This window comes from Sinocyclocheilus rhinocerous, unplaced genomic scaffold (assembly GCF_001515625.1).
Source record: "Sinocyclocheilus rhinocerous isolate Xijiao unplaced genomic scaffold, SAMN03320098_v1.1 scaffold3963, whole genome shotgun sequence".
Classification (NCBI taxonomy): Eukaryota; Metazoa; Chordata; class Actinopteri; order Cypriniformes; family Cyprinidae; genus Sinocyclocheilus; species Sinocyclocheilus rhinocerous.
The window spans coordinates 337,550-352,503 of record NW_015666967.1 but is presented as its reverse complement, the minus strand read 5'-3'; the positions used below and the strand labels follow the sequence as shown (position 1 = coordinate 352,503).

General features: G+C 37.3%; 1 protein-coding gene across 1 annotated transcript; it reads left to right on the top strand.

Annotated features, from left to right (window-relative positions):
- The first annotated feature begins 325 nt into the window (after positions 1-325).
- LOC107733310 (rho GTPase-activating protein 20-like) lies at positions 326-14,574 on the top strand. The gene is made up of 14 exons (XM_016544880.1): positions 326-511; positions 4,135-4,220; positions 4,549-4,719; positions 7,735-7,899; positions 9,400-9,441; positions 9,725-9,809; positions 10,022-10,072; positions 10,312-10,381; positions 10,569-10,717; positions 11,209-11,370; positions 11,500-11,609; positions 11,909-12,089; positions 12,447-12,555; positions 13,325-14,574. The coding sequence occupies exons 1-14, from the start codon at positions 464-466 to the stop codon at positions 14,515-14,517; spliced, it is 2,622 nt and encodes an 873-aa protein (XP_016400366.1). The 5' UTR covers positions 326-463; the 3' UTR covers positions 14,518-14,574.
- Positions 14,575-14,954: the final 380 nt, after the last annotated feature.

The following is a 14,954-nucleotide window of genomic DNA, read 5'->3' as shown; positions in this document are numbered from 1 at the left end:
ATGATGATTGTTTGCACATGTAAACTCTATCTCTCTGGCTGTACCATCAATTCAGGTGGGGTTTGCTTGTTGGGTGGGTTTAGGTCATTCTTGTTCCCTTGTTGTTCTTGTAAAAGCTGATCATCATTAGCTTGTAAACAGGGAAGCAGCAGCTTCAATTGTATCAGGGCAAACATGGCTGAAAAAAAACAAAAGAATAAGTGGCTGCCACAGCGGGCAGGTTTGGCCTAGGTCAAGCGGAACCCCTCTCTCCTCCCATTTGTCCTCCCTGGTACTCCATTGTTCTCAACCTCATTAGTTACTGCTGAAGATGCCAGTCAAGAGAACCCAGCATTCATTTTAAACTGGACCGCAAGCAGGGTGCTGAAAACTCCTCTCAAAGAGTCTAGATTAAAACAGGATCTTCGGGGATAAACCGTGTGAGACTCTGGACACGGGCTGTGCTGTTGAAAGGGTGCTCAGGATGAGGAGGAGAGGAAGTTATGATGGGACCACTGCCCCCATACAGCCAGTAAGTAACTCTGAGGGTGGGGATTGCATAGCTTTTAAAATTACAAATAAAAATTCTTAAGATTCCATTTTCCTAATGTAAATCTATTATAAACAAGCTAATTCAAAGACTAGCTTTGCATTCTCAAGTTTCACATTCATAATAATATTGAATGTTTTTTATATAAATGATACAAAATATTTTTGTACTAATTAGCTTTGAAATAAACTAGTACAGTATTAGCAGATGTTTGTGTCATGTTTGTACATGATGTGGACTGAAGCTGGATTACGTGGCTTATTTTATGGCCAGTGTTTGAAATAACTATTTACAAAAAAGCACATATTAGCATGTCAATTAAGTAACGTATTTATTTATTTATTTACTTATTTGGCAAGCAAACACTTATTTTTGTGCCTAAATATTTACATTTTCTACAGTATGGCTATCAGAAAGAGACTAATCAGATACTATAGCTTCTCACTCTCAAGTTTCACACTTGAATATTACAAGAATATTATACAAAATATTTTCTTTTTCTGTCAGTTATATTAACTATAATATGAACTAGTATAGCATAATTACATGTTTATACCATGCTTTATACATGATGTTTATGCAAGTTATAGACAACTTTAGAGGCAATATTTTAATTTTAACAGTGATAATTACTGGTTAAAGTGGGATATTGTGAGTGGAGTCTGTCTTGCCATCACTTCAGTGTTATACACTTAATACTCCCATACAGGAGAATATAATTTCTAATAGAGAAATCCGATGGCATATTGACTTTGCTATGAATAAAGTGCCTATTTCTCCTTTTTGCAGCCAGAGTTCATTGCCAATCTCAGACAGACTGATAAATTGGCTCCATGCTATACAAATGACTCAGTATTGTTTTTCACTGGCTGCGTGAACAAGTGATCATTGTTTGGGCCGCATAATTGCCCCAGAATTCAATAGTGCGGAAAAAAAGTTCCAGGAAGGCTCTGTAATTATGCCATGTTGCATTAATATATACTAAATAACTGATGCATGCTGTGCTTGAATAGTTTTTGCTTCTAGTGGGACTCATGTCAAGATTCTTAAACCCTGATGACATGTAAATATTAAACACATACTAAAGGGAATTCCGAATTGTTAACATATATGAAAGCATAATTAATCATGTATGCATTGAAAGTCTACACAATCACTTTAGAAATGTATGTTCATAATCCAACATGCATGCTTTCTTCTTGACAGTGCTATTTGTATTTTATAATGAACTGAATAGGAAAATTTTCAAACTAATTTGTTGGCTTCACATGTCAAAATAGATAGATTATAATACTTGCAATTTGAGTGACAATTGTTTCTACACCAAATATCTTCTTTTTTTTTTTTTTGTACAAAAATGGCTCCAGAAAACAATGTTCTAAAAAAAAAATACCTCTAGACTCGTTTGTTTGCATTTGTTTGATATTTTGTATCTCATCCAATGCCATTCAGGCAGTTTCAAATATGACCTAAAGGACCAAAATGCTATTCGGGGTCACTGTGTGTCAGGATTTACCCTGAATGTCACTGAAGAAGCCAAATCGGTTAAGATCAGTGACTAGTTTTGTGATAAAAAAGAAAAGATGGTGAAAGAGGAGGACTAATTTTGCATAAAGTGTAAATGACCCTTGCTCAGATTAATGAAGAGTGTAAAATGCAGTTCAGTCTGAGCCAAGTCTAGTCCTACTAAGGGAACAGAATGTTCAGTTTCATTTTAGATGTTCAGTGGTTTACAAAAAACAACTGATTTATTTGAAAAGAAATAATGAGACCTGCACTTGAAAGATCAGGGATTAGTCCTGCTTTCTGCACTAGTGACCGTTCATTCCTTAACCAACAGGAGGTGCACAAACAAAGCAGTTGTGTAAAGACTGAAAAGACGATTGCAGAATCATCAGTAACTACTAATGAAAAACATGATTTATGTGGGTGACCCCTAAACTTTCTCCTTCCTCAGTGCTCTGAATCCCTGCTCCGTTAAAGACACTAAACATCAGAAATGCTGAATTGTCCTTGTATTACTGCTGTGCATTTTGAGGTTAATTCAAACTCTTGTCTTATGGCCTGCTTTGAGAGTATTTACATGTCCTTTAAATACTGCTCTGATGCAGCAGTCTACCTTTAAAGACAGTAACCTGCACATCTCTTAAAGGTCAGTATGTTTACTCTCTCTGCTTGGTTACTATGGAAATGGGAACGCAGATGGCCATTTCCTCTCTTAAGTTCCCTAATCTTGTTCGATTGAGCTGTCATGGAAAAACGGACAGGTTATCTGAAAGCTTTGATGGGTCATTCTCTTATTTAAGTCTTCGGGCTTTAGAGAATCCATAGAATTATAGGCAATGCCATCAGATGTTTTATGGCTCTATGGCTGAATTTTGGCTTGTGAAAATTCAAAGTACCTCATTAATTTATTGTCCTGTGAACATATTCATGGATGTGATTTGTCATTAAACATTCCTCACAATACTTTCATACTATATACTTTAAACTATATTTAGGCAGTGATCAAAGCACTAGTAAGCAGTCATCCAAAATGGCTAAAAAATTGCTAAAAAGGCCCGCACGTTATAAGGGTGAAATGTCAGATGATATGAAATATGATTAAATTATGTGTACAATCACATTATATTAAGACTTAATGACTTAAGTTAGGACATAATTAAGATTTAAGACTTAATGTTGAGATCAAATTGCCAGCTGTGTCATACAAAAGTTATTACTACTAATCATAACAACAACATGTTAAAATATTTAATATACTTATATACTGAGCCAGTTATTACCATATAAAAAGCTCAGCACACAGCATAAACATGAAAGAAACACCAAAAACTCACTGTGTCTTAAAAAGGTGTAAATAGTCATTAAAAATGGCAAGAATTGGCTTTTTTTTTCAGTGAAGCTCTTGTTTCATCTTGCATTTGGAGTTTGTACTCTTCTTTCATCCTTACAGTGTGCAGGACTTTTCTTTTCTTTTCTTTTTTTGCCATTGTGCCAAAGCATAAACAGAAAATGTCCAAACAAGCAGTGGCAGCTGTAGAGCTGAAATAAACCGCAATGACCCACAGCTCCCATGACATAAATCAGGGATGAATGCCAAGACATCAAGCACAGAGTGTAAAACCACAATGGCCACACCATTACAAAACAAATAGCTGTAAATTGCAGCAGTTTCAAACTTCACAACCTTCATTCTTCACACCAGTAAGTTTCAGTGTAAAATTCAGTTCCACTGGGAAGAAAATCCAGTGAAATGAAAGACATGTGTTAACATCTTGCTAAACAACATTTATTTATTTATTTATTTATTTTCAGAAATTCACAAAGAACGATTATTTTTGTGCTTCATTATTTAACATACAGTTGTGATGACATAACTTTAAATATACAGCACCTGACTGCTTAAAGTAAATGTGGAAGCTGAAGATTGTGCATTATCTGATTCTTTCATCAGCTCAATACAAATTATTTTTATTATTCAATAATATACTCGCTCTTATTCCTACAGTTTGCAGTTCAATTATTTGAAAAAATTAATGTTGTAATTAACAAAATAAGTAAAATAAAAGAACAATGAATAAAATAATGACTGCTCTCTACAGCACCTGCGGGGTCTGGCTCAGAGGAGACGTTCTGCACCAAACCTGGTGTTGGGGAAAGCTCTAGGAATGTCTTGGAGCCCAATAAGGTATGGTTTATACAATAAATAAATACAAATCTATTGTTGTTCTTTTGTGAAATGTAATAATCTTTCAGTACAAATACACCATGAAATTAATGGTTACATCGATTAAATATGTTTAACTCATTTAGAAAATTGTGTGACTCATGCAAAGAATAATTCATAGGATTTTCTTTCAGATATTTAATGTGCTATATTTTTCATTGATGCTTTTATAAAGCACTTTTAATCCAAAGCAACCACACACTATTGGATTTTCCCAACTGTACTATTTTAATTTATCTGTGGTAGTTGTTGAGTTGGTGGTTTATAGTGAGAACTTTCTCGTGTTCAGGGAGGAAGCTCAATGTCTGGTGGCGGTGGATCAGTGTCCCTTTGTGCTGGGACTGACAAGTGAGAACTCAGAGCTGATTCTGGATGAATGTGCTCAGCTGACCGAAGGACTGAAGACCAGGGAAAGACACCTCTTCCTCCTCAGTGATACCCTGGTCATTGCCAAGCTCAAGTAAGAAACTGTGAAATCTGCTGATATGCAGGGGCGCCGTAACCGCAGAAAGGTTAGGACGATAACCAACCCCCCACCCCCACAATCGCAGAGGGGGCCTGATTCAATACGCTGTTCAGGGGGCCCAGAAACCATAGCAGTGCCCCTGCTGAAAAGCATTCATACACAAACTTTTACAAACTAAAAGTGTCCATAAACCATAAAGTGATCTTGCTATATTTAGAGCTGCTTTCGTTTTTGATATGATATGGGAATCACCTAGCAAACAAAGATTTGTGATGGGATTCCCCCACAGTCTAGTTCAGGCTAAATGTATTATTTTGGCCTCACTTTATATTACATGTCTTTAAATGCTATGTTCAACATTTAAATTAATCATTTAATGCAATGCACCCATTACATACATATGAAACAACATTTGCAAATCATGCACCTTCTTTTATATTAAAAAAAAAGGCTGAAAATGTATCTTTATTCCCAGGCATTTTGTCTTATTGTTTTTATTATTTCATATTTATTTCATTTTTATTCTATTGAACTTGGGTTTTCTCTGTTCGGCACTTTGGTCAGCTTCGCTGTGTTTAAATATGCTATATAAATCAAATGTATTTACTTACTTACTTACTTACTATTAATTTATGTAATTAATTACAGATAATTCACCCTGTAACCCACCCATAAACGTGACCATACCATTAAACTGGTCCCTAACCTTAGCCATACGTATCCCCACATTAATAGTAGCAAAAGTGTTTTGCAATACAATAGTACATTTTTTTTAAGAACATAGTAAACTGGAACCTTTATTTATTTATGATACGGTATGATTCGCTCATTTAATGAAAAACAAACAAACAAATAAATCAGGATTCTTTGTTGTCATATTATCTTTACCACACCTTTAATTACTGGGTCAAATTTGACCTGCATTGATCCACATTAATAAAAAAATTATAAATGTATACATTCATAATTGTACAGTATAGCCTACCTATTTAGTACAGATACGGGTCTTAAAAAATAAATAAATAAAAATAAAAAAGATATAAGGACTTGCCTGAAATAATATGTTTTTATTCTAAGAGAGAGAGAGAGAGAGAGAGAGAGAGAAAGTTGCATTTACAAAACGATTTGAAAAAGTTTACAGAGCAATTTGAAAAATCTTGGGCACATGTCTAAATGCACTAGCTTGGCTCTGGCATGCTCTTGTTTCATTGTCATTTGTAAACTTGGTGACCTTTATCTGTGATTTATTCCTACACAGCCGAGAGATTTCGTGCAGGTTTGATCTGTCCTGCACACATAGCTCTTCTGCTGCTAGTTCTATATTGACTGTTTCCTTCAGTATCTCTGTTTGACCTTAATATGATAGAGAACAGAGAGGATGCTAGGATGGTTCAACCGCTTGGTCACCACTTGTGTAAACTCCCATTAGGATCTGAGAAAGCCAATAATCTCAGCTGCAGTTAGTTAAGAGACAATTCAAATACTCCAATGAGTTTTAATGGTCAAAACAAGTGACCTAAGATGTAATGCTAAAATACTAGAAGCTCCTTTAATCTGCAGAGAACTGTTGCAATTACATAACACAGGACCCATGGTGAGGCTTATGCAATAGATGTTGCTTAACAATCTATCAGAGGTGCTGAAGGCACAAAAACAACAAATAAAAAGTCTTAAAACATAACACACAGAATGCACAAATGCATTCTTTGGCAGATGCACATCTTTGGTTTATTGTGAATTTGCGATAATCTTCATTTATTGTTGTTTTTCAGTTTTTTAAGCAGTGTCCCTTAACCATCTTAATGAAATTAACATGTCGTTGAAATAGGGAAATTAAGCTACTTCCTTTTTTTTCTAAATGTGGCATCTAAAGTAAATGCTGGTGTTGCATTAGTTTTATTCACTATTCACTTTTAAGCAGCTGTTATATATGAATATACTGAAATATAGAAGTATAAAATAAGTACTGTATGAAGTTTGATACCATCAAACTAGGTCTAATCTTATGGTGGTGACGATGATGATGATGTTTAAGGTACATCAGGGATAAATGTCCCCAATGGGGTAAAAGGCCATTTTGATTTTATTTTCTCCCATAATAGTAATAGTCTCCCATAATACTTTCCCAAACACCTGTCTGTAAACGTTACTTGAACTTTGCAGTTACAAAGTGCAATGACAGAGTTTACACGTTTGTGAATTAACATTCTGATTTAATAGTTTGTAAAATGTTGCCAAGCACACTTTTTTCATCACTGTCTCAAAACATGTGATGGTTTCAAAAGTGTGTTTCAGTTTTGTTTTCAATATGATTAAATCAGTTTTTTTTTTTTTTTAGGTTACTACGTTGTTTGGGTCAAGGTCAAAAAGGCAGATTAAACAGTCTTAATTTGTGCTCTAAAGATTAATGAAAGGGATTTGGAACAAAATATAGGTGAATAACTGATGACAGAACGTTCATTTTTGAGTGAAATATCCCTGTAAAAATATATTTCTAGCAATAGTATTTTTATTTGGTAAATAAATTTACCATGTCACCAGGGGCCCAAGTGTAGGGTAAAGGCAAAAGTGTTGGATGAAAGTTTAGGGTTAAGACATTTAAAGATGATTATATTTTGTGACCAAACAAATATCAAATTTTTAAGCTTTTAGCCCTATTGTACCCTTTCATTCTTATCATTAGGGTTAGTTTTAATATACATTACATATTATAGCATAACATGCAATGGTTTTCTGTTTTAAAATGGTAACATAATTACCATGCAATTCCATCTTACATGTATGTGTTATTATGTATATTCATAGTAAACTGTATGGGAGCCTGTTGAGTTTATTTTGTAATGCGTTGACTGTACATTATGCCTTACATAATCCCTCACTGATTAAGAATAATAAAAGATTGCGTACAATCGTGTATGCCTGTCCAAATGTAGTATACATGTGTCTGGAGATCATCACCATATTGCAAAACATAACAAGACAATAAAACTGAGATTTCTTTGTTTACAGGTCAAATGTAAGTTACAGACTGAAACACAGGATTGATCTGAAGGACCTGTGGGTGTGCAGCTTTGAAAATGATGATGACGAGGCAGAGGACGAAGATACAGTTGTTGATCTAAGAACATCTATCATATTGGCTTGGTCTGTTTCTCTGTGCTTGGCTTCGTTCTGGTGAGGTTTTTTTAATTTTCATTTTTTTATTTAATTTTTAAAAAAAAATTTTTTTATAGTGCCGGTTTGGAACTAAGCTTTGCAAGACAGTAGATCTCCAAGATTATGATTGAACACTCACAAGAATATTTTCACACGACCATGTAACAAACAGCAGAGCATGTGGGTAGTCTGTGGGCATGCTGCTGATGCTGAAACTAGGTTTCTAACCAAAGACATACATAGCCAGGTTGCTACTGTTAGCATAATACGGCAAAGCACAGGGCAATTAGAGCAGGTGTATAAGGTCTTTGTGTAGTCATTCCGAGATAAAGAGTAGGTGTTCTTCGTAGACTTGGTTGAAAGTGGGGTATGTAGGTGTTCTCGCAGGTGTTGGTAGTTGGTTGCACCACTGAAGAGCAACTTGTAACACAAAGTTTGCCTGACTTGAACAAGTAGAACCCATTAATGCAATAAAATATGAAACCAGAAATAGCAGATCATTCACACTGCTTTGCACAACATGAGTATTTGGTTTTAGGCAGAAGCCATGAAAGGGAAGTCAGTGACGATCTTCCATGAGCATTAATTGGCAGTTAGTATAATAGCGAAGTTAAGTCGTGGATACAGTCACATGATTTAAAAGCCAACAGAGGCCTTCCAATAATACCACAACACTTAATAGGAATCAAGGCAATGATTGGGAAGAGAAAGAAGAACTTTATAAGGACTTAAAAACTGCCAAATTTTATATATATATATATATATATATATATACATATATATATATATATATATATATATGTATTAGTTTTCCATAAATGCTGGCCAGTAAATTTGGCAGTTTTTAAGTCCTACTTAAGTGGGTTAAGAAAGCAAAAAGTTAAAGTTCAGCTAATTTTCATTTACTTGCAGTTAACATGGAATGTGAAAAAAATAAAAAAATAAATTTTGCCAGTCAATGTTTTTCAATCAATCAATCAATCAATATTTTTAGTGTTATTGTGATACGAAAATGTTACAGATTAGTATTTGCTATTTCCTAAAACAAATATTCAGTGGATAACTCATATAGTTATATAGAAATCTGAATGTGTATTTTACATTTATACACCTAACCTCACACCTAAAGTGTAATACTAGATGTTAGAAAGTCCGAACTTAAAAAAAAATACTGCAGAAAGGATCCATGTCTCTTACTAATCCAAAAATATAAATGTTTACACACGTTTCACAGTCATCCAGTCTACAGGTTTAATTAGGCCTAACCTACCTTGCATCTATGAACTGCAAGTCGCAGAGATAAACTTTCCACTTGTCGCCAAGCCACACTCTGAAATGAGGAAGTGGTAGCTGTAGCTGTGATGCTGCTTCCTGCCCTCATGACTCGCTGAGACTTTCCTGCCCTTTCTGTTGTAAAGAGGTCGAGACAGTGTGGCCTCTTCATATTCACAGCATATTCACGCGCACTGCACTCTCTGTGGATTACTAACTCACACCATGCTGTTCTCTCACTTGCAGTCTGCCTGAGCTAAAGGATCACTGGTTAGATACTCTACACAGGTGAGGTGTCACTTAGTACATGTCATGATTGCAAAAGGGGAACATAGTAAATAAGAAATTCTGACATTTACGTTCAACTTAAATTGTTATGCTAAAAATATGACTATTACAAGTGGATTTAGACTTCTGAACCTTACTGAAAATGCATCTCTCTTGATATGCCAAAGTGTATTAGCATGTTTACCAGCTGTGTACTCAAAAGAGTTTTTGTGTACTTCTTGCTGTAAGTCACTATATGCGGGGTGCATAACAGAAAATGTTGCGATTTCAAATGTCATGGCAGGAAAACTGCAGAGGCAAGGTCGAGAGCAGGCAGCACTTCTCCACCGCCCAGCGTCCTCATGAAGGTGCTGAATGGCAATACCACGGTACGCGTTCCTCCATCACTGATTTGTTAACTTTAGTGATCAGCTTTCCAAAGGTCAGAATGCATAAATGCTTGGAATGGGATATTTTTCTTCTGTGGCTTTTATCACAGATGACGTAAGTTCTTGGCCCTGGTCTGTGTATGGACATATATTTTGGGTCTTACGGTACAAGATACTGAACTGACATTCTTTTTTCTTTCTTTTTCTTACAGAATAAAACTCTAAGTGGAGTTGGGATGGACTCTGCAGAGTTGCCTTTTGATGTGAGCACTTAGTATTTCTCATTTTCATCTCTTCATATTAGATTTATGCTCTTGACAAACACTTTTTTGTTTTAATAAATTACTTCCAATGACGCTTGAAAATGACTGGAGCAACAACAACAACAAAAAAAGGATGCTAAAATGAATGAAAAAGTCTTTTGACAGTTGAGTGTCTGTAATTTGTAGTCACACCCTATTACGTCTTCATGTCCTCATGACAAACATGTGCCTGTTCCCAGGGCAACGGCAAAAACTCCACCCTCTCGAAGCAGTTTCATAACCAGGAGGCACATACACAGCAGCCTATTGGTGAGTTTAAACTAGTCAAAATGGCTGTTTGAAACCACATGTTGGGTTGCGTGCCCGCCAGAAAAAAAAATAGTGAAACTGAGTGGGAGTGAAAAACTAAGGTCTGAAGACTAAGTCTTTATTGGTAAACTCAACAAAATTAAAATCATTTGAAGTGTTACTAATAATATACTTTTCTTGGTGTCAGGAGAGAATGGAAGCAAAAGGAACTTTTTCTTCAAGTTGAAGAGAAGCTCCACCAACCCAAGTGTACCTGCTCATCCTGAGTCCAGTGCAAAGAACTTGCTGTTTGGACGACATCTCCAAGATAATGCCACACTTCCAAAACCAATTACTGTACGTCAGTGTGTTGTATTGATGTATTATTGTTTACTTCAATATTTGATGATGATGATACACATTTATAGACGTTGTGCAGTTTCTTGCTAAACTTATCCAGACCGCAATCAGACGTGTTCAAGATCATTTTGATTCAAAACAAAAATATGACCAAAGCTACAGCAGATTTAGTAGTTTTTGTAGAATCACTCAAAAACCCTGCCAAACAGACCTTGGAAACTGCTGGCCTGCAAAAAAGTGAAGTGGACATGGTGATGTCATCTGAAAAGTAAAACTGCTTCAGACGCGTTGTGAGTCGTCTGGATGAAAGATTATGAAGACATACATTTTTCTTTTTCTTTGGAATAGCATGCACTGATGAATCATGTGCAGGACCAGGAAAGTGTAATTAAGAAAGTGAACAGGAACGGTTTTTGGATACTGACTTCAATCATTAAATCAGTAGATTTCTATTCCTCAAACTTCTCATGTTTTTGGTCCTCCAACAGGAAATACTACTGTTGTTGTTCAGGAAGGGTCCATTTACTGAGGGTGTCTTCAGAGTCTCATGTAACAGCAAAAACCTGAATTCTCTCAAAGATCAGCTGAACTCTGGAGCCCAGGTGGACATGGAAGCCCTGCCTGTGACACTCTTGGTTGGACTGTTGAAGGTGAATAATACTCCATGTTTACAGTAGGCTCAGCCTTTGCCTATGTATGTCTCTTGTCAACGCCCTTTTTTCCATTATGACGTGTCTGTGAAACAATGAATCATTTCTTTATTTTTAATGTACTGACAGATTTTCCTGAAACAACTCCCTGGAGGCCTGCTGGTATTTGAGCACTATGAAAGCTGGATCAGTGCTCTGGAAAAAGAGAGCACAGAGGATGCTCAGAGAGAGCTGAGGAGGTAAGTAGGAGTCTTTCTCACGTGACCTAGCAGTAAACTCACTGTAATTTCAGAATGGGTAGAGAGAAACTGGCAGGAGATGTGGGGGCTGTTAAAAAAAAGTCCCTGGCACAGGCAGGGTGGTAGGAACGGGGCTTTTCTGTGGACTTTCTATGTACTCTTCAGAGATTTGAAAATAGGGAAATTAGAAGCTGAAGTCTGACCACAAAATGTCAGAAGGACAGTTCTGTTTTTGTTCTTCCACCCTCGGTTAATAGAAAAAGGACCTAACTTTTTTTTCTTTTGTTCTCAACTCTCAGAATGGCCGAGAAGTTGCCCAAAGCAAACAGTCTCCTCCTGCAGCACCTGCTGTGCCTGTTTCACCACATCAGTCAGCATTCAAAAACCAACAAAATGGATGCCAGGAACCTGGCAGTGTGCATTGCTCCAACCTTGCTGCATCGTGACAGCCAGCCCCTAGACAGGGATGATGTAGCAAAGGTCAGACACTTGGTCCTTTTTGGCCTTTTTATAAGAAACTTCTAAATAATCTGTTATGTCATGAAATTATTTCTCTGGGGGTCTGTCTTGGTTCTGGCAACATGAGCCTGTAGCACTAAACTTAGGTCTGGATCAGTGTTTGAGTGAGAATCTCAGAAGTTTTTTTAATTTTTAAAAAATTTTTTGATACACCTCTGCAGTCTCGCTTTGACTAATCTTCTGACACTGTCATATGCGGTTTTAGACGCATAGAAACCACGACACTAAAAGCACTGTGAAACTAAGTTGCACACAAAACTAAATGCATTACAGTATATTAAATAGACATTACAATTTTTCTTTTGTGTTTTTATTAAGGCCACACACCTTATCCAGTTCCTAATTGAAAATTGCTGTGAGGTATTTGGAAATGCTATCCTGAAACTTTTTGAGGATTTAGAGGATCAGGAGTCCATAGACAAGTCAGGTAAATACATCTTAACTATTTAAAAAAAAAAAAAAACTGAAATATCATTCTCAAATGTACATTAAGATCTATGCACCATTTATGAGCCCTTTCGGGTGCTACATTAGGCCATTTTTGTTCTTAATATCTTTACTTAATATTTAGCCAATCAAGAGCTCCATTTATGATTTTGAGGTTGACCACAGCTTCAAGTCTCAACAGGATGCTCACTAAGCTATTATTGTAAAGAGCATTTCTGTTGTTAATACTTTTGCATTTTAAAAAATGGCCTAAGAGCAAATGTTTCTGCACCCCTAGTGTGGCCAAATTGAATTGCATTACCTCAATCCTTGTTAGAAAATCCAGCTTAGGTTGTGTTTTGGAACATGGCAGTTGGTCTAATTGGTCTGATCGTTAGCTTTTGGAAGCTTAGCATTAACTAGTTTGTTCAGCTTGACCACCTAGAGCGGGTATGGCAAACTATTAGCTGGTTTGTTGCTGGTTCATGATGTTATACTAGCATGAACAAACTAATGATCAGCTTGGACATGTTACATGTTACATAATCCACCATGTTTCAATACACAGCTACCAAGTTAAGGTGGATTTGTTAGCAAGGAAAATTCTACAATTTACCAAAAGCATCACCGATAGTCTCGCCCCAACCTCACAGCATTGTTTGAGTAAATGTTGCTGTGTTGGGCTGCTTGGAATGCTCCAATGAAAAGAGCATTGTTTTGATAGCATGACACAGCCACACAGACCTTTAACATTGACTTATTTTCTACAGATTCAGCCTCCTTGATGTCCCCTGATATCTCTTTCGATGTCCACCAGCATGATTCAGCGTACGACAGCACAGATCCCGATGTTGATTGTGACTGTGTAGAAGCTGAGAGCCAGACTCAAGAGGACAACATGATGCCACATGGTAGCCCAGGCCTATGCAAGCTAGAACGCTCTGACATTCATTCGTGTTCCTCTGATGCTATATTTGATACTTTCACAAAACCTTTCAATCGGCGGTGCTCTGAGCCCTCCATTTTTCCTTCTGCCCCCATGACGGGTTTAAGAGAGCTTGCCCGCAGCCATGACGACTTTTCAACAGAAAAGGAAGACTTTGACGACCAACCACTCAAGAAGCAGAACTCAGATGACTCTTTCTTGCATCCCCACCGCTGTGAGAACAGAAGATCCCAGAAACTGGTCGGGAACATAGACTTGCCAATCAGTGTGTCTTCTCCAACATCTAAGGCTGGTTCCTGCCCATCGTTTTGTTCCTCAGATAGCACCTCCTCAAATCTCTCAGAGCAATCAATAACCACGTCACCCCTGCCATCCCCCGCAAGCCCCCGCAAGTCTACTAGGCATTCATCCTTTATGAGTAAATCTAGACACAGCAATGGCCAAGGAGACTTGGAAGTGAACCGACGATCCCTCTCAATGAAGGCCAAAAGCCTTGGAAACTTTACATTTAACAGAGGCAGTCTGAAAAAAGGTGAGTCCCAGAAGGAAGCTGTCTTCCCATGTGAAACTCTCCAAGAGGACTCACAAAATGAGACAGACAACATTGATGAGCTTGTTCGGCGTCGTCGGCCTCTCTCCGCCATCGAAGTCTTCCAACATGTGGATAGTCGTATGCCATGCAGCCCCCCATCCTATGAGCAGGCACTGCAGACTGGAGCACAACCGGCCCCTCCGCAGTACAGGGTCATGACGGTCCAACATGCCAGAGAGCTTGGCAGGAAATCTCGCCCCATATCCATGAACGACAACCTACTGGACAATTACAAAGTTAACGAACCCACAGAATACGTAGAAACATTCACAGAAAGTGTTCGATTAGAAGAACCACAGCTGGTGTCATTCCGACAGAGGGCCATGTCTGAGTCAGTGTCCCAGTCAAGGCATGAACAAGTGTCCCGCAGGTGTAGTCAGCCTGTGTTTGAGGAGTTCTCCTATGCAAAGGAATCTTATGTGTGAGTGTTTCTTTCTTAAAGGGATAGTTCACCCAAAAATGAAACTTCTGTCATTAATTACTCACCCTCATGTTGTTTCAAACCCGTAAGACCTTCGTTCATCTTCGGAACACAAATTAAGATATTTTTGATGGAATCTGAGAGCTCTCTGACCCTGCATAGACAGCAACGCAACTGAAATGTTCCCAAGTCCAGAGACGTAGCAAGGAGATCAGTAAAATAATCCATGTGACATCAGGGGTTCAACCGAAATTTTATGAAGCTACGAGAATATTCGCCGGATCTGTTTCCTATGTGGTTGTGATTTGATTGAACGAAAACAGCGTATCTGTGTGGCACAGCTGACACAGAACAGCATACGCTGTTTACGTCCAGATGATATTCTCCAAAATGGCACCAGGGTGATGCAGAGGAGACGAATTGTTGAATAAAGTCTTTTTT

Coding starts and splice junctions, on each gene's coding strand:
- LOC107733310 (XM_016544880.1), top strand. CDS start 464: ATGAGGAGGAGAGGAAGTTATGATGGGACCACTGCCCCCATACAGCCA. Junction 10,382..10,568: donor ACATACACAGCAGCCTATTG/GTGAGTTTAAAC, acceptor TCTTGGTGTCAG/GAGAGAATGGAAGCAAAAGG. Junction 11,371..11,499: donor TCTTGGTTGGACTGTTGAAG/GTGAATAATACT, acceptor ATGTACTGACAG/ATTTTCCTGAAACAACTCCC.